Source organism: Arvicanthis niloticus, chromosome 4, assembly GCF_011762505.2.
Source record: "Arvicanthis niloticus isolate mArvNil1 chromosome 4, mArvNil1.pat.X, whole genome shotgun sequence".
Classification (NCBI taxonomy): domain Eukaryota; kingdom Metazoa; phylum Chordata; class Mammalia; order Rodentia; family Muridae; genus Arvicanthis; species Arvicanthis niloticus.
Window position 1 is genome coordinate 77,068,956 of NC_047661.1, and position 18,297 is coordinate 77,087,252.

General features: G+C 44.6%; 1 protein-coding gene across 3 annotated transcripts; it reads left to right on the plus strand.

The window, feature by feature from the left end:
- Positions 1-1,248: 1,248 nt before the first annotated feature.
- Positions 1,249-17,345, plus strand: Prkab2 (protein kinase AMP-activated non-catalytic subunit beta 2). 3 transcript variants are annotated; one of them, XM_034500449.1, is made up of 8 exons: positions 1,249-1,413; positions 1,632-1,809; positions 5,340-5,506; positions 6,495-6,588; positions 6,789-6,909; positions 9,520-9,653; positions 10,288-10,356; positions 13,356-17,345. In XM_034500449.1, exons 2-8 carry the CDS (start codon positions 1,657-1,659, stop codon positions 13,431-13,433), a joined length of 816 nt encoding a protein of 271 aa, XP_034356340.1. In that variant the 5' UTR covers positions 1,249-1,413; positions 1,632-1,656; the 3' UTR covers positions 13,434-17,345. The 3 variants fall into 3 exon arrangements, with proteins under 3 accessions (XP_034356340.1, XP_076789112.1, XP_034356341.1); XM_076932997.1 differs by having other exon boundaries at positions 1,408-1,503; XM_034500450.2 differs by lacking the exon at positions 1,249-1,413 and having other exon boundaries at positions 1,674-1,809; positions 5,317-5,506; positions 13,356-13,580.
- Positions 17,346-18,297: the final 952 nt, after the last annotated feature.

Sequence of the window (18,297 nt, forward strand, 5' to 3'; positions counted from 1 at the left end):
GGAAGGAGAAATTCTACTTAACATTTCCACCTATCTACTACCTATTAGGGAGGCTAAGAAATGCATCACTGTGGAGACTCGAAGGTTAGAGTCAGTGCTTTAGTAAGGAGGAAGGAAACTAACTCTCTTTGCAATCTCACTGTTCCTTTTTATTATTTAATTTTCAAAATTTTTAATCTATATTTGAGTGTTTTGCCTGTGTGTTTGTATGTGCACCCGAAGGTGTTGGATCCCCTGGAACAGATGGTTGTGAGCCACCTTGCCCTTGCGGGTGCTGGGAACCAAACCCAGGACCTCTAAAAGAGCAGCGAGTGCTCTTAACCACTGATCGATCTCACCAGGCTCCCCTATGACTTTCTTACTCTAATGGCTTTATGGTCGGCCTCATCTCTTGATCTTGTCTAAGATACTGCCAGTGCTAAATGACTGCAAGACAATGAAATCCCAGTGGCAAGCATGCTACTCTCCAGGACACCTCTCACTGTCTCAGCTCACTCACTCAGCTTCTCCTGTGCCTAGAGTTCTTGACCCCACTGGGCCCTCCATCAGCCTATTTTGTCTTCTCTTCTAGCTGACTGGTTTCAAATAGTCCAACAGTATATTCCCAGCCTACCTTGTGCACTCAATTCCTGTTGCCTCCTCGACTTAACAAACTTCACCCATTAGCTGTATGCATGCATCCACACAGCTAATAACAGTAAGAGAAAACAGCACTTTGATGAGTTGGAACCATATAGAAGTAAGCCTTCTGCATTACCTACCATCACGTGTCTAGTCAATTCTCTGTCCCATTCTTTACTTCATACCTCCTGGGATAACTAAAAAGAGGTTGCTTTGTAGAGGTGTACGTGGAGTATGAAAACCATTCGAATGTGGATCCGCTATGCACCGCTGTCAAGCCGTTTGAGGTGTCATGTTAAAGTGCACTTCTAATTCTGTACCTAGGGCACGAGGAGGCCTCGGATTCGGCTTTTCTAATAAGCGCGTGTCCCATGAATAGACAAACTGCTTAGGAAGACAAAACGCCCCACTATCGATCACCGGGCGGGCTGTTCACAGCATTAACCCCAACCCCGAACCCGACCCCGACCCCACCCTCGGTCCCGCCCCAAGCCGGAGCTGCGTACGCACCCACCACAGAGGTGGCCGTGGTGCTGGTGCCTAGAGAGGCAGGCGACCCAGGCTGGAGAGGGGGCGGGGCTGGAGCCGGAGCGCAGGGGCGGAACAAGAGGCTCGGTGGGCGGGGCCAGAGGCAGAGGCGGTACCGCGTCGCGGGCCTTGTAGCCATTTTAGGAGGAAACCCAGTTCGCTGGCTTGGGGCGCGGTTTCAATTTCAATAACTTTATTGGTCTCCTTGTACGCCGAACAGCCGGCGTGCGTGTAGCCACGCGAGCCCGGAGCGCATCCCCAGAGGTGAGCAGCGTGGGGGGGTTGCGGGACCCGGGCTGTAAGGCAGCGAGGGCTCCCGGAGCGGGTTCTCCGAGTGAGGCGTCCGCGAAGCCGGTAAGGGAGGGGACCCCGGGCGCGGTCTCCTGCGGCGGGGATTCCCTTCCCGGGCGCAGGGGCGGGGCCGGGGCGCCCCTGACGCGGCCGCGGGGGTGTTCCCCGCCTGGTGTCATTCCCCGCTGCAGGTTGCCCCCGACTGGAGCTGCAGCCATGGGAAACACCACCAGCGAGCGGGTGTCTGGGGAGCGCCACGGTGCCAAGGCTGCTCGAGCTGAGGGCGGCGGCCATGGCCCGGGAAAGGAGCACAAGATCATGGTGGGGAGCACTGACGACCCCAGCGTCTTCAGCCTGCCCGACTCCAAGGTGAGGTAGCGGGGCTGCCGGCTGCTCCGCCCTTCTTGATTATTCCTCCTCATTCTCAAGGGTTATGGGCTTTTTAATTAGAAGGCTATTCCGCGGACAGAGATGTTGGGTGCTAATTCCTCCTAGATACTACCTCAAATTAGGATAGAGGCGCGGAGTTGTTTTCCTGCCGCTCTGAGTAATCTGTGGGCCAACCTTTTAGGACGAATACCAAAGACCCATCCCCTAGCCGCCCCATCCTTGGTTCTACATGCAGGCTGCCCTCTTCTAGAGCTTGCAGGATGTATAGGTTGTGAGCGCGGGTGGAAACTTCGGAGGGTGCGTTGTCTGAGCTATTGATACGGGCTCAGTTTCTCACATTGGCCTCAAGATAGCTAGATGATTTCTTCTTCCTGAAAATGTCTCTGGGTAGGTCTCATTCTGGCTCTCAAGTGCTCTGCACCTCCTCTTCGATCCTTGTCCACCTTTGTGTGGCTCTGAGCAGCCATCACTTGATTACTTGACTACTTTCCCCTAGTCTTGAGGGTCACTACAGGGCCATCATTTGGTTAATGGCTCAGATTTTTTTTTTTTTTTTTTTGAAACGTGGCGTTTTAAAACGTAGCTGTGCGTTTTGCACACCTGGCTGCGCTTCATAGGAGAGCAAGTTACTTCCCTTCACTCCTCAGAAGTATTTCAAAATGTTGCTCGAGGCTCAAAACCACCCTCTACTGCCCTGAAGACTTTGTTCTTAATTCCATAGACTTTGAGCCAGAGGCCACTTTTAGTCAAAAAAAAAAAAAAAAAAAAAAAAAAAAAAAAAAAAAAAAAAAAAAAAAAAAGCCAGATGGAGCTGACAGCAGTGTGATTGCTACCCTAATGTTCCTAATCACTTTTAGAAATGTCAGCATTAAATACATTTAATTTCTCCTGGTAGTGAAAAAGAAAAACCTGCACGTGGTGATGGGGTGGTGGAATGTGTCTGACATTCATTACTTCCCAGTAAACTGAGGCTTAGGATAGTAAATACTTTTATTTACCACTTTGACAGCACCTGAAATTTGGATTATACACCTTATTTTCTTGGATCCTGATTGAGCACACCGTTAGAAAAGTGAGAGTCATTGAACCGGCCATTTCTTGGGGTTCTCTTTTCCCCGTTTCCTCTAAGATTCCTCATCATTTGGGCCCTGAACTCAGCCTAGGTTTTCTTCTCAAAGCGTATCCAGGTGACAGACAGGCCTTGTGTGTTTGCTCATGCCTACATCGATGACTCAGGATTTGGGTACAGTCAAACTGTGACTGCAGTCCTGAATAAGAGCCAGGCTGCTCTGTGTGAATTTAGGCCTGTTCTAGATCATTCTTTCTCTCACATCTTGCCGTTTGTGAAATGAGAAAAGTAGTTCAAACAATTATCCATGTCTTATCCAGATTGAAAACTTTATCGTCATGTATTCCCCCCAATCCCCCCCCTCCACTGAATTTCCTTAAACATTTGCAGGCTGTAATTTAAATTGCTGGTTTGCTGCTGTTCCTGATGGTTTCACTGATGGTTTAACTCGAGTAAACAGTTTTTCTGTGGTCAGCTGCAGTCGCTCCTACCACAGAAATGTCATGTCATAAGTGGAAGGGCTTTGCTCCAAAGCCAGGCATATTAATAGTTTGGAGCTTTCAAATCCTAAACTGAAAATCCTGAAGTCATAAAAGTAGTTGGTAGGAGCAGTGGGGTTGGGAGCATCTTTGCTTCAGAGGTCAGGCTTATTAAAGTGGTTCTCAGTCCTATTTGTACGACAGGATCCCCTGAGAATGCTTTAAAAACCTTATGGGAAATCTGACACACTTATACAGTGAACAGTGTGATGAACTGTGTATATGTCACCCGGTTTAAACGGTGCTGAAAGGTCAGGAAAGACTGTTCCTCTGTGATCCAACCACTCCCCTACCAGCCACTCTGAAACAGATTTCAAACAGGTGTTTCTAACATTTAGGACGTACCTCAAAAGGTGACTGCTTAAAGTTGACACGGAGGTGGTTCACACCTGTGCTTTCAGCTGTTTCAGGGGCAGAACAGGAGGATCCCTGCCAGCCTGGACTAGAGTGAGAATTTGACCCCCAGAGAAAGATACGAAAGGCTTTTCCTTGTTAATTGCAATGTGATAGGAGTGTTGTTACCTGAAGGCTTTTAAAAAATATATTCCCAAAATCCTTTGGGGGAGTCGGAATCTGAGGGTTGTTTTTGGGCATATGTAAACATTCCCAATCCAACTATCAGCCCCCTTTGATAGTATGGAGGCCACAGCTTTGTCTAATCCAGTCCCCTGAGTAATGTAAAGGTCCTTTCCTTTTCCTTGTCCATTTGCCTTGGTTTGTATTTGTACTGTAGTCCTAAGGACTATTGAGACACAGACTGGAGGGTAAACTTTTTTCATTTTGGAAAAAGCAGGGGAAAGCCCATGAAAATAAGCTAGACTTTTGTTACTCTAACCCTCATTATTTCATTTGTAATGTCTGACCTGCTACCATGCAGTCTTACTTACCGGTCAGTGAAGCCATCCCAAAGGAGGGATTAGCAAACTTTCTGTAAAAGGCCAAATAATACAAAGTTTAGAGCCTGTGGGCCGTGCAGTCTGCCGTCATTTCCCAGGTGTACACAGTAGCAGTGAGCTATAGATGTCAGGTAAACATGAGGGTGGCTGTTTCTAAACAAAAGCTTTGTAAAAGCAGCATGGCTCGTGGCTGCGGTTGGCCCACGTCTGTCCTGAAGGATGGCCTTGGAAAGAAACTAAGGGATTTGTTTTTCTCAGAATCCTATAAACCCCATTTAGTAATGGATCTGCTTTTGCTCAAGGAAGCTGCTTTTGATGTTGTCCTCCTAGAGCTCCAGAATGTCTTGTATCCTCCTGAGGTGATTTTATGACCTGGCATAGGTAAGCTAGTCAGGTTTCATAATCATTTCAGCTGTACCAGGTCAGTGATGCGGTTTCCCAATGTGTGTCGACTGACGGATGATGGTGCTGGAGATGAAACTCAGGGCCTTGTGCCTGGCAGGAAAGTGCTCTGCACTGAACTACGTCTCTAGCCCTTAAAATTTTAATGTCCTATTGTATAACCAAGTAGCTAAAACAGTGTTGTTAATTACTTAAGAATTTTGGTATCTTTAACTTGAATTGTAATTGCCAGAGACAGTTTGCCTCTGAAAAACATATAGCTGACTTAATTTTTTTTTTAAAGAACCATACTTAGCTTTCTACAGTTTCTTATGAGGTGTTAAGGAGCGTATCCTAATTGCTGCATACAAGCTAAAACTGGTAATATGGAAGGAAAGGTTTGGAGGTACTTGTTTGTTTGAAGGTTGATCCAGAGGTTCTACAAGGAGAATGATGTGTGCCAAAGTTCTTTTCTATAGTTTGTTCATACCCTGATTTAGTTGTTGAATTTGGGCTGTCTGACTTTAGTTGAAGCCTAATTTAATGCCCCTTAAAAATCTTTGGGACCTCTTAAAAACCCTTGGGTCATAATTTATTCTAGGGATGACCTACTCCTTCTTACAGCTCCCCGGGGACAAAGAGTTTGTACCCTGGCAGCAGGATTTGGACGATTCTGTGAAGCCCACCCAGCAGGCCCGGCCCACCGTTATCCGATGGTCCGAAGGAGGCAAGGAGGTCTTCATCTCTGGGTCCTTCAATAATTGGAGCGCCAAGATCCCACTGATTAAGAGGTGAGGACAGGCATCTCTGTGGAGTCTACACCGTGCAGGACTAGATACCTGACTGCCTTTCTTATGGAAGAGAGTGGGCCTCAGGGGAGTTTCTAACAGCCTTGTGTGTGCACGCTTCAGGACTGTGCTTCTCAAGCCATTTCTTGTCTTCAAGAAATCTGGAAATAACTAATCCTGTTGCTTTGATTTCTGTATTAAAGCAAAATACATTGTGACATTGTAGGTATAAGGCCAGTTTATTGCTGGCACAGCAGTAGGGAATGATTTAAGTGATTGTCAGAGTGACCCTTTATGTAACAGGTCATTTTCCAGAAAAGGCTCACCAAACTATGGGAAGAGTACCCTGAAATATTTCCCAACCCAAACCTACTTTTTATGTTATGCATACTTGTGAAGACCCTGCTTTGTGTGTAACGTGTGTTTGTGTGTACATGTACACCCATATGTGCATGTGAAGGCCACAGCAAGACGTAAGACCCAAGTATCTTTCTCTATGGCTTTCAGCCTGTTTCCTCAAGACAATCTCACTGAACCACAATTTCTCCATTTCAATTAGCTTTACTGGTCAAGAGTTTCTCAGGTCTGCTTGTCTCTCTCCTCTCCCCAGTGCTAGAGTTACAGGCGTGTGTAACCATGCCCAGCTTTTTCCGTGGGTACTGGGGATCCACACTCAGGTCTTGAAGCTCACAACAAGCACTCTTAGTGGCTGAGCCCATCTCCCTAGCTCTAAGAAATCTAAACATTTTGTCAATCACCCCCCCGCCCTCCCCCCAAGTGATCAAGAACAACAGTAGTGGGAGAGGTTGCCAAGCACTTGTGTTGACTGATACAGAAGAGAATGGATTTGTACTGTGCAGGGGTGAGGTGAGCACAAGAGCTGTAGCTTAGAAACATACGAGGTCATTGCAGTGGCCCCATCGCCTCCTCTTACTTTTTCACACTCTGTCTTCTTTAAGGAACTTGACTGGCCTTCTGTTTTCTTCTCTAGTCATAATGACTTTGTGGCCATCCTGGATCTTCCGGAGGGCGAGCACCAGTACAAGTTCTTTGTGGATGGACAGTGGGTTCATGATCCATCCGAGGTAAGGCCTGGATTTGCAATGGAGCCTCAGTGGCCTCCTTATGACTTACTGCCCTCCAGTTCAGTGAGCAACAGGCTCCCTACTAGAGACTTGTTATAAAAGTAGGGGTGCAGTTGGGTGACAATGTAAATTTAAAAGGGAATCCAATTTCATTTCATTTTATTTACTTATTGTTTGTTTATATTTCTTCACTGTTTCAGCCTGTGGTTACCAGTCAGCTTGGCACAATTAATAATTTGATCCATGTCAAGAAATCTGATTTTGAAGTATTCGATGCTTTAAAGTTAGACTCTATGGAAAGCTCTGAGACATCATGTCGAGGTAATGTTGTCCTATTGCTTCCTCTTGCTGTGTCTTTCTTACAATGCATATTCCTTCCCCAAACTGGTTTCTTGCTTTATTTTGCATTTTCATGTTTTCTCAGGAATCTTATAAGCTCACACACACGTGTGTGCACATGTTTGCACACAAATCCTGTGGTATAATGTCTGCCTTTCTTACTCTGATAGACTGTTCTCCATTTTACCTTTATGTAACCCACCAGTAGTCTGCAGTCTCAAATGCTGTTTCCAGTAAGATTTCCCACTATCTGTGAGCATCTGGTGATATTACCTGTAGAGGCTGGGTACGTCTAGTTTGTCTTATTAACCTGAATCAGCTAGTTTGGGAGTTCACCTGGCAATTATGATTTTATGAGAGCCTACAACCATAATTGTCACTGAGGGTGTGTGAGAAAAAAAAAAAACCCAAAACAATAGTTGTTCTACATAGAATTGAATCTACAGAGAAAGTACTGTGTGTTTTTGTTTTATGTATACTACTTTCCCCGAGGCCTTTCTTAGTGCTTGCTCACTCTAGTAGCAGAGGCACGTTGTGCAAACTCACCATAGTCACTGTCTTGTTCCTGGATGATGGGAGATGTGCCTGCCTAGAGAACTGCATACTTTATCCACTGAGCAGATCTCTTGTGTGCAAAGAGAATGAAACAAGGACTCTGGTTTGCACTGCCTGCCTTGGCTACTAGTCATGCACTGTGCACCAGCTCCCAGCAGTAAACACGAGGGCTTAGACCCTCAGTGGACCTCAATCATAATAACTGAGGCAGGCCCCATAGCAGAGTCTCTAGGACAAGGGACAGATAGTCCATAGCACAGTAACTACCTACTTAGAATTAGTGCATAAACTCAGACCGTTAACGTGAGCATTCTTACTGGCGGGAGTGGCAATGATCTTAAAAGCTTTAAGTTCTGAGGCCGCTAGATCTGTGCTTACATTATGATCTGCAGAGTAACCAGTGAGCATGCGACAGTCAGTCATAAATATGTAGCTGAAGGACAGCACACCTTAGCCTCGCCTGGTTTCCTAACCCATAGAGCGTTTATTAGGAATGTGCACATAGTGGGTGTGGCCATTTTGTGATTTTTCAATGTCCAACTTGTATGTTTTAGTGTAAAGGACAACTTGTGAAAATTGTCCTGTGGTAGTTCCCAATAGTGTTTTGTGGATAAAGTGACCAGAACAACCGAACGTGCTTTGAAAAGTTTCCTGTTCTGTTTTTGAAGTTTTGTTTAATAACACAGCATTGTTTTGCCTTATATGTTGAAGCAAATCTGAGTTATTAAAATAAACTATTACTAAAATGTTTTCTCTGGAGCTGTAAAATGTAAAAATTTTAAAATAATGAAAACATAGTTCATTTAATTTTATAGATTTTACCCGAATGCTTTTCATCTTTTAAGTATAATCCAGAAACCACAAAACACATCTTTTTAAATTGTTCAATTTATCCTTTTTTTTTTTTTTTTTTTTTTAGTATATTGAGTTTTAGAACCATTGTCACCTCAAAATAAGGACTATCTCCATCCCTTTGCCCTTTGCCCTTTGTCCGTCATAAAGCTTCTGCTATGTGGATTTGCCTGACAGTTTGTATCAATGTAACCGTGCATTGTGTGGCTTCTTTCACTTTACCGGCTTCCAGGGCCCATCCCTGTGGAAACATGTATCGGCTTCCAGGGCCCATCCCTGTGGAAACATGTATCGGTACTTTGCTTCTGTCTATGACTGAGCAGAAGTCCCCGGTATGACAGTTCCTTTTTGCTTCTCCCTCCGTTGTTGGCAGACATTTGGGTTTTGCTTCCTCTTTGGAGCTCTCATAGGTACTGCTTATGAGAACTGTGGTCAGGTTTTTGTGTGGCTTATATTTTATGTAAAGTGTTACACCCAGTAATGGACTGTAATGACTGGGTTACAGAGTTTGTTTAGCTGTTTGAAGACAACCAGACTGTTTCCAAATAGTGTCTGCACTATTGTACATTTCTGTAGTTTGAAGCTTGGAGTTCCCCTACATTTTTGCTAGTACTTGCCATTTCAGTGGCAGCCATTCCAGGGAGTATGAAGTGTGGTACCTCAGTGTGTGGACATCTGCACTTTCTTGACTATAGCTGCATTCGTTCTGTCTGCTGTGATCATTATAGACTTAGAGTGTGTAACATTGTTGTCTGTCACTTTGGTAGGAAAAAATTGAAATATAATTTTTTCACACTGAGTCCACATCATCTTAACCACTCTCATTTTTATTTCCTCAAAGCATTGTAAATTAGGAAGATATTTACCTGTGGATGAGCAAACTGACCGAAACAAAGGATCTGTCCGAGGTCACATGGCTGACAAGTGTTGTTGGTTTCCTGGAGCCTAGGTCCTGGCCGCTCAGCTCTTCCGTACATCCTGCTGCCTTGTTGGGAAGCTTCCTGGTCCATGTTCAGACATTTCCTTTCCAACCTGACAGCCCCAGCTCTAGCTGCAGTAGGCCACAAGCCATTATGCTCCAGGACTTGTGCTGCGTTTAATATTAATGACTGTGTGATGACAGCTTCCCCATGCATTCTCACTAACCCTTCAACTTTCCTTCACATTTGCATAAATATTTTTCAGACCTGTCCAGCTCACCCCCAGGGCCTTATGGCCAAGAAATGTATGTGTTTCGATCTGAGGAGAGATTCAAATCCCCACCCATCCTGCCCCCTCACCTACTCCAAGTTATTCTTAACAAGGACACTAATATTTCAGTGAGTATCCTGAGCAGGTTGCTAGATCATCTGGGGGTCTCTAGGACCATCAGTGTCAAAATTAGTAACCTTGGGCTAGAATTAAGACACGCGTGTCATTAGGATAGTAACCCATGTGCACAGCAGCAGCACGATGGAGTCCTTTTTCCCAGATTGAACTGTAACTTCTTTAGGTACCAATAGCAGAATTTATAGATGTCTGTCTTTCTAGCTAAATCAAAACCAAACTGTTAGAGTTGATATGTATTATGACTTCTATTACAACACAAGATAAAGGGTACTCTCACTGGGGAAATAGAGAAATTCACAACTTATATTAAATATTTTTAACCACGATTTTACTTAGTTGATCGTTTTTAGGAAGATTTTTTTTTCCCTTTAACCCAAACCATACATATTTCTAAGCAAGGTTTTTCTTTTAATTCTCTTAAAGAAAATTAGTGGCTGTTGGGGCTTAGCATTTCTACCCTAGACTGGGGAGTTTTAGATTTTATGATCTGGGAACGTGTGACTTGTAGGAGACAAAGTATTCCTAGTTAGAGTTCTCAACAGTCCAGAGAGCTCTGGGGAAGAGTAAGCTGTTTGTTTTGTCTGCATTTAATCACATTTGGCGGGGGTGTGTCTTTTCTCCTAGTGTGACCCAGCCTTACTTCCCGAGCCCAATCATGTTATGCTGAACCATCTGTATGCACTGTCCATTAAGGTAAGTGGTGGCCCTGGTCTTCCACAGCCTCCCAAGTGGAAGGGTCAGGGTCCCTCAAGCTAGTCAGTGGTAACTCATTTGCTGCTGCTTTTAAAGCTACACTTAGCACTGATGGTCAGATTATAGACGAGCTGTCTCTTCCTAACTCGCAGGCTGTTGGATTTAAACCTCAGTCTCTGGTCTGTGCTCGGGCTGAGCTGTCAGTAATGGGTCCTTTCTGCTTTTGAGTTCCCTCGGGTGGCTGAACCCTTTGTCTCATCTGTTTACTTAAGCTTGAGTTCATAGTGACTGGATTCAATCTGCAGAAAATCAGGTTTAGCTTCCTTCAACAAATGCCTGAATGAGACATAAAACTTTACCTTTTAAAACAGGGAGTCAAGCTCCTTGCCATGTCCTAGTTGTATATACCCAGGTGTTCCCATCCTTATGTGTCAGGGGCATCTCTGTCTATACACTAAAGGCCTGGAATCAGCCATAGGCCTGAAGACAGCGGTAGGCCTAACATGCATGCCTGCTAACACAGTCTTGGTCTCTGTGGAAAAACCTTGAAACAGCTGGCTAGAAGCTATTGTAAACAAGCAGCTTCGGTGGACAGTTGCCAGGCTCTAGCCATAGACCTTGTAGATAAGTAACCTCGATGGATTATTATTATTATCCCTAACTTAGATAGGGACAAGTGAATCATAGGTGGAGTCAGAGTGACTTGTCCCTTGAAGCTTCACCCAGCTGACACTCTGTTCTGGAAGATATCTGTATTCCCTCTAAACACTTATGCTCCTGCCTCATCCCCTTCCCCCACATCCTGCCTTTTTTTTTTTTTTTTTTTTTGGTTTTTCGAGACAGGGTTTCTCTGTGTAGCCCTGGCTATCCTGGAACTCACTTTGTAGACCAGGCTGGCCTCGAATTCAGAAATCTGCCTGCCTCTGCCTCCCAAGTGCTGGGATCAAAGGCGTGCGCCACCACCGCCTGGCTGCCTTTTTTGTGTATATAACCCCTGTGTGAAAAAGTAAAAATTGCAATCTGATCAGCCTATAAACAGGTTGTCGCCATTCTTTGTGTCGGCCTGTTTTTCCTTCACTTTCTCTTTCAGGTGATTTCCCTGGACCCCTGTTTGATGCCCTGCTGAACACTTATGTAGTAGGAAGGGAGTCATGTGACTGGAGGTTTCCTGTCTTCCCACCCCTGCACTAGAGTCCTTAGTGTCTCCAGTGCTTTAATGTCTTTGTGTCTTGGCTGGTGACATAAATGTGTAGTTCTATGACTGTCTAAGCTGAGCCTCATGAGAACTACTTGGAGCAGTGAGCCGTCAGATTGAGTGCTCCCATCCCCAGAGAGTGTGCATAAGCACATACAGGGCACTCCCAGTAGTCTCCCTATAAGCTGCTCGTGTTTCTCCGATGTGCAGCTAGAGCAGAGAGATCACGGATGGGGCTGACTTTAATAGACTGGCTCTATAGAAAATCTTAATTCGCTGAATTTCATCTTTATGGGAGCCTTGAGATGTTAAGTATTGTTTTTAACCCCTGTTTCATAGATAGAGACTAAAACTCAGCGAAGTCAGATGGCCAGTGAGTATAAGACAGGCCTGAGGTTCTGTCCTCTCGGCCCTTGCCTGTCTGTCATCACACAGGTCTTCTCAAGGGTGCCTTTCTCTCACCTGCTCGCCAGTCTACAACTCTCCTGAACAGGGCTGCATCTGCTGGCTTCCCCCTTGTTAGGCCATGTGTCAGCTGTCATCACAGTCTAACCAGAGTGCGTGTGTGGGACACGTTCATCAGAGACAGTACAGGATGAGTAAGACAGCAAGCCGCACTGGTCTCTGCATTGGACTTGGGGGGTTCTTAGAGATCTGATTGTGTTTTGTCTCCTGTGACCACTCTGTAACTTTCAGTTGATGTCCCTTGTCATTTGTCTCTTCTGTGGCACACGATGCTCTTGAATACATCTTGACAGTTGGTGTCTTTGCTCCTTTGAATGGCTTCTAGTACAGGTGACAGTCCTGTTGGGTCTTCTTGACTTTGGGTTCTCTCAGTTGTTTGGCCGTTTGGAATTGACCCAGCAGACTGGATGTCTAAGAAAGTCTTCTTTTCCTTTGAGGGTGAATAGGAAATTCCACAGTTCTTTCCGGGTCAGAGAGGATGTTTGCAGTTCGTCCTTGGCATTAAGTGGTGATTGGACCTGCTTTGGGGCTCACAAATGAAGGTTGAGAAGGATCATTGTCTTTTCTTACTACAGTTAACATTTCGTTCTGGGAATGGTTGCCAGCATGTTTGGTTTTGTTGCTAGGCTTGCATCCATTAGTATAGTTTGGAATGAGAAGGGGAATAAAGCAGTAAGTCAGTATTTCTTCACGACCTTGTATGTGTTGGATACTTTGTCTGGTTTCTATTGTAAGCCTCAGAGCCATCAGTTAATAGCTAATGCCAGCTATTATCTTTTGTATGAAAAAGTTAAAGGTGGGGATGGAGGGACAGAGAGACCATTGTATAAATTATTCAAGGATACCAACCAACAGGATCTAGATTGGAACTGAGTTAGATTTGACAGCAAAGCCAGCCTCTTTTATTTCAAGTTGTCTCTTTAAAAGTAAATGTGTTGGTTAATGTTGTCAACTTAGAAAAAAATTAGGACAATCAAAGCTATGAGTCTGAGCATACTTATGGGGAATTGTATTGAATACATTAATTGGCATACGAAGACCCATCTTAAATGTGAGCACACCATTCCCTGGACAGGGTATCCGGGACTGGATAAAGTGGGGGAAAGCATGCTGACCCAATATACACCCATGCGATGTGCTCAGCTGCTTCAGCTTCCTGACGACTTGGCTGCCCTGGCATGATGGACTGTAATCCAGAATTGTGAGCCAAAAATAAACCTTCTGTCCCTTACAGTGTTTTTGATGGAGTATTTTGCCACAACAGTGAGTGACTGAAAGAGTGAGAGCCAGCAGCCACCCAAATTAACAGATCAGCTGTGTGTGCTTCTTTTCTCTGCAGGACAGTGTGATGGTCCTTAGTGCAACCCATCGCTACAAGAAGAAGTATGTCACCACGCTGCTCTATAAGCCCATCTGAAGAGGACATCACTCCTTGCCGCCAAGGATTCTGGAGAAGCATCTCCCTTGCCTTTGAACTGAGCTGGCCTCCTCTGAGGCTGGCAGGCTGATTTGTTTTGAGGCTGATGTGTGTGTCAGAGCCTCTGATAGGGTGCTCTGCTTTGCATTTGATTGCAGATGAGAGCTTTATGAGTTCATGGAGTTTATTTTAAGAAACACAAAACCATATATATGCATATGAGAGGACGGTTACTGGAAGCCTCCTGGCCCAGCTGTACACGTTCTCTCTGCCCATGGGTAGTCGCCAGGGCCTGCCTGGGAAGCTGTGGCTGCAGGAATGGGTATACCAGAAGCTTCTTTTTCTAAAGTGAAAGAATAGCAAACTCTTAGGATCCTTGTTGGGCAAAGGTTCTGGACCACTGGTGTCCAAGGGTCAGCTGTGTGCCAGGCTGCTGCCCTACTTAGAGCTGCCTCATTTCAGGGTGGCTTTCCTTGCATGGATTGATTCTGTATTCCCACACTATGTGACACAATCTACTGTGTTTTTATATGACACTAGATGCCCCACAAGAACCCTCCTCATTTTATGTACCCCATTTAATAGCATCCCTCAGATCTCATACATGATCCAGTAATGCAAAACTCACTGGGCGAGGAACCCTTTTGAAAAGTTTGTGGGATTAGACTCACCTTAGAGGCTGGAGGTGTCAGGGTCTCCTTTTTAGCTCAGCAAAGGCCTAACCCAGTGTGTTACAATTTATTTTAACATCTAGAAAAAAGAAATGCAGATCTTTGTGTTTCGGTGTGGTCCTGTATTTTGGCTGCATGGGCCTGTTTCCGGTTTTTCTTTATCAGAGCAGTCCGTAGATAGGCTTGGAATTAGGGAAACCTTCCATATCTTTGATCCCTGGAAGATTTTTTTATGTGCCTACATTTTTTTAATTAAAAAACAAAAAGCATATCCATCCATTTTAACAGGCTATTAAAGAACCTCAGGCTTTTGACAAATGGTCAAGATTTCCCTCTCTAGTCTAGGCAAGTCTACAGTCTTGGGTTAATATGGCCAGCCATGTGTACCTCGCTACCCAAGCACGACTCTAGACACAAGTTCATACAGGCTCATTGGATGCTCATGCTAGATTTCCCTACCTTTAAAGATGTGTAAGGCAAGGAACTACTCCCGGTATTCATAACCATGTACAGTATTGCTCTTTGCACCAAATATTAACGAAGTTTTTTTTTTTTTTCTTTTGCCTCTTCCTTTTAAATGTGTTTGATGATCGAGTGGGGTCACTGATAACCACTGAGAAGTATTCCAACCTACTCAGGATTCAAAGAAAATATTTTTCCAAGTATCTTGACACTTCCATTTTACAGATAAATGCAAGTCAAACATGAAGCACTGTTTATGGCTGAGAGACTTCATGTCTCCCGAGATGAGCCAGCCACATTGAAAGGGACCTCTTGGTCAGCTCAGCTACCTCCTGGCTTTCCCACATGTTGGTGGCACAGCAGTCCTCTGCACACCTTTGAGACCTCTGATCACAAGCGTGACTAGGAAGATGGGGTGTTTCACAGGAAATACAGATTGTTCAATGCCTTGATAGATGAGTCCCAGGAGTACATGCAACTTCAGCCATCCAAGCTGCCTCCTTCGCCTGAGACTTGTGGAGAACCCTCGTGGTCCAGTCAGCTTTCTGAATAGTGTGCCATTTTGAAAACCAAGGTCTCATCATGGTTCTTTATCAACTCTAAAACTCTTCAGTTACACTGGAAGGTTTTATTTATTTATTTTCTGCTTTTCCTCAGTGCTGATTTAGCAGTTGGCCACCTAGGAGGATTCAAAGCCTTGATTGTTTCACAGTGGAAGTGTTTATCTGCACTTCCTGTTAACAGTGGGAGCTGGGATTGCCTGTGCATTTGTGTATTAAGTTTTTACTCCACACAGTTGAAGCACTAGGGGGTGGGGGAAGCTGTCTGCAGTCTCTCAGGCTGCTGCTCCTCAGTCAGTGAGGCTGTGGTGGTAGATCAGCCGGTGCCGATAACCTTCACATTCTTCTCATCTGGAAGTGAAGGAGACAGTTAGAAGGGCTGGCTGGTGACTTGCCAGCACTGGCTCTGTCACCAGGAAACACTTGTGAAGGGACAGAGGAGGGTACTGCTTTTCTCTTACTTTAAGAGACAGTTTGTTTTCTACAGTAGAAAGTTGGGCAGAATTCAGAAATAAATCAAGGCAAAACTTTTTTTTCTTTCCCTGTCTATGGGAATTTTGCAGGGTCAGTTGGCAGAGTAAAACAGCACCTAAGGAGGGCTAAGACGGAAACACTGGTAGTGCAATCGGTAGCTATGGGGAAAGGAAGGCAGTGAGGAGCCAGAGGGTGTGAGAAGGAACCTGAAGGCTCAGAACCCCTGCGAGAGTTCAAGCAGACACAGCCTGGATGCTTGGAGTTCATTGTACAAACAGGTTAGCAGCCCAGAAGCTGTCTTTCTCGTCCTGTTGCCCTGTTCTCTACCTTTCCTCTGCATTCTGTTTGACTTTTCGTATCAGTAAGACAGGTTCACCAGGGTCTCAAAGCAAATGTGACCTAGACAGTGTGAAGAGCTTTTGCGCCATGGTTATTAGCTTCCTGTCAACTAGACCTGAGAAGGATTTAGCCAATGTAGGCCACACCTCTGAAGGGCACAACTAGCTTCTTCAAGAGCCCTGGCCTCTTGGGTCTGAAGAACAAAGGAAGAATCCCCGTTTCTGAGAGGAACCTTGACCCACCCATCCCTGTTGGTTTTGGCTTCTTGTAGATCTAACAGATCTTATGTAAACCTTTTGAAAAGTGTCACTATTGCATGCATGCTGCTAAAGTGATGTGACGTGAAAGTGGGGAACAGGGCTTTTAAATGTTTGACCTCAAAACAATATGCAATAGTCCCTGTGTGTGTGTATGTGTATGTGCACGTGCACATGTGTGTATGTGATATTCACTCTGTTCTCAGAAATACTTTGTCCTCATATTCTTGTGATTTGGGGCTTAAGAGCAGATAAATATTTTGTTCCTGTGTTATAACTGATCCTCAAAGCCAAGTTCTTGCTGACTACTGTTGGCTGCAGACTCCAGTTACTCATGAATATGAGACTTGGAAGAAGGACGGACTCTGGGTCTAGGCATTTGTCTTTAAGTGACAGTCACGACTGGAGATTGAAGGACTAATTTCTGCAGTGAACATAAGTTTGGAGTAAAAAAGCCAATTATTTTTTTCAATTATAGGAAAGGAAAAAATTACAAGTCTCTTGTAGGATTCACTGCCTCTAGGATTTGAAACTGGATCTGTCTCAGCTTGTGCTTTTTCTTACCATCCTTTGAAGTAGCTTCATTCAAAATTAAAATAGTAATTCCAACATTATTGGGGTTGGTTTGAATTAAGTGTGGCACAGAACTTTTGCAGTAAGTTTGATGTAAAATGCTAAGTATTAGGGATTTGTAGGTGTCGCGTTACATACTCGAGGGACACTTACAGTAAGTGTTGTAGCAGGTGTCGGTCATGTTGGGTTCTCTCTGAGCACTTTCCTCAGCTTTGTAGGACAGCCAGACATCAGTGTTAATGTGTCCTAAATTCTGTGCTGGGAGGCCCATGTGAGGCATATTTGAACTTGGCAGGTGCTGGTTGTTTACACGAAGCACTTTGAGTTATAAAGCAGGCTGACCTAATTTGAAGGCAGGTAAGTGAGTGTGAGTCTCCAACGGTGCTGTTGGTGATCTTCGATGCTCACATGCAGAGCTGCTTCAGTGTCTCACAAACCGGACACAAGTCAAGACTTTAAAGCTTCTCTCCACATGTGTGACTCAACACCAGACTCTGCCTGAAAACTGTTTAACACACAAAAATGTTGGTTTGTTTTTCCATAAAACTGTTTAATAAAAGTGTTATATAGCAATAATATTTGAGTTACTTACTGATTCTATTGTCAGAAGCCTGATAAAAACCAAGGTATTATCAAAACCTGAAGAATGTGAATTGTCATGATGAAGTCGAAACCATCACTGGAGGGACACGGCTGCCATTTGTCCCCCTTTTTCTGTCCCAAGCCATGCTAACATTAATTACAGGACTACGACTCTTAAGTACTTGTTTCCAGCATTTTCTACAAACTGTGTTTAGCTCTCATCCTGTGCTGGATTACCTGAGATCTTAGGCCAATGATTGTTACCCCTGGATGCTCATTATATCCCCAATGGAGAACCTAAGCCTATTAATGGCTGCTGCCTCCAACTGAGTTAAGTAGAAATCTTAGGTGTGAACCCCACATGGATGAACTTTTAAAATTCCCAGGTGATTCTAATAGACACAGGGCTGGGGACCACTCTCCTGACACCTCCCTACTTGTCTACTAGATTTTATACTGTATTCTAACAGCAGGTCTCTGATGTGGTTTGTCTTAGGGTTTTACTGCAGTGAACAGACACTGTGACCAAGGCAACTCTTATAAAGGACAACATTTAATTGGGGCTGGCTTACAGGTTCAGTGGTTCAGTCCATTATCATCAAGGTGGGGAGTATGGCAGCATCTAGGCAGGCATGATGCAGGCAGAGCCGAGAGTTCTACAATTCATCTGAAGTCTACTAGTGGAAGATTCCCTTCCAGGCAGCTAGGTTGAGGGTATTTAAGCCCATCCCCACAATGACACACCTACTCCAACAAGGCCACACCTCTTAATAGTGCCACCTGGGCTGAGCATATACAAACCACCCCATGGTTTTTTGTTTTTTTTTTTTTTTTTTTTGTGGGGGGGTGTCAATACATAGACTACAATGTTTGCTTTCTGTCCTTTCATACAAGTAAGTATATAGGCACATTTTTTTGCAACCTACTTTAATAAGGGTTCAACCTC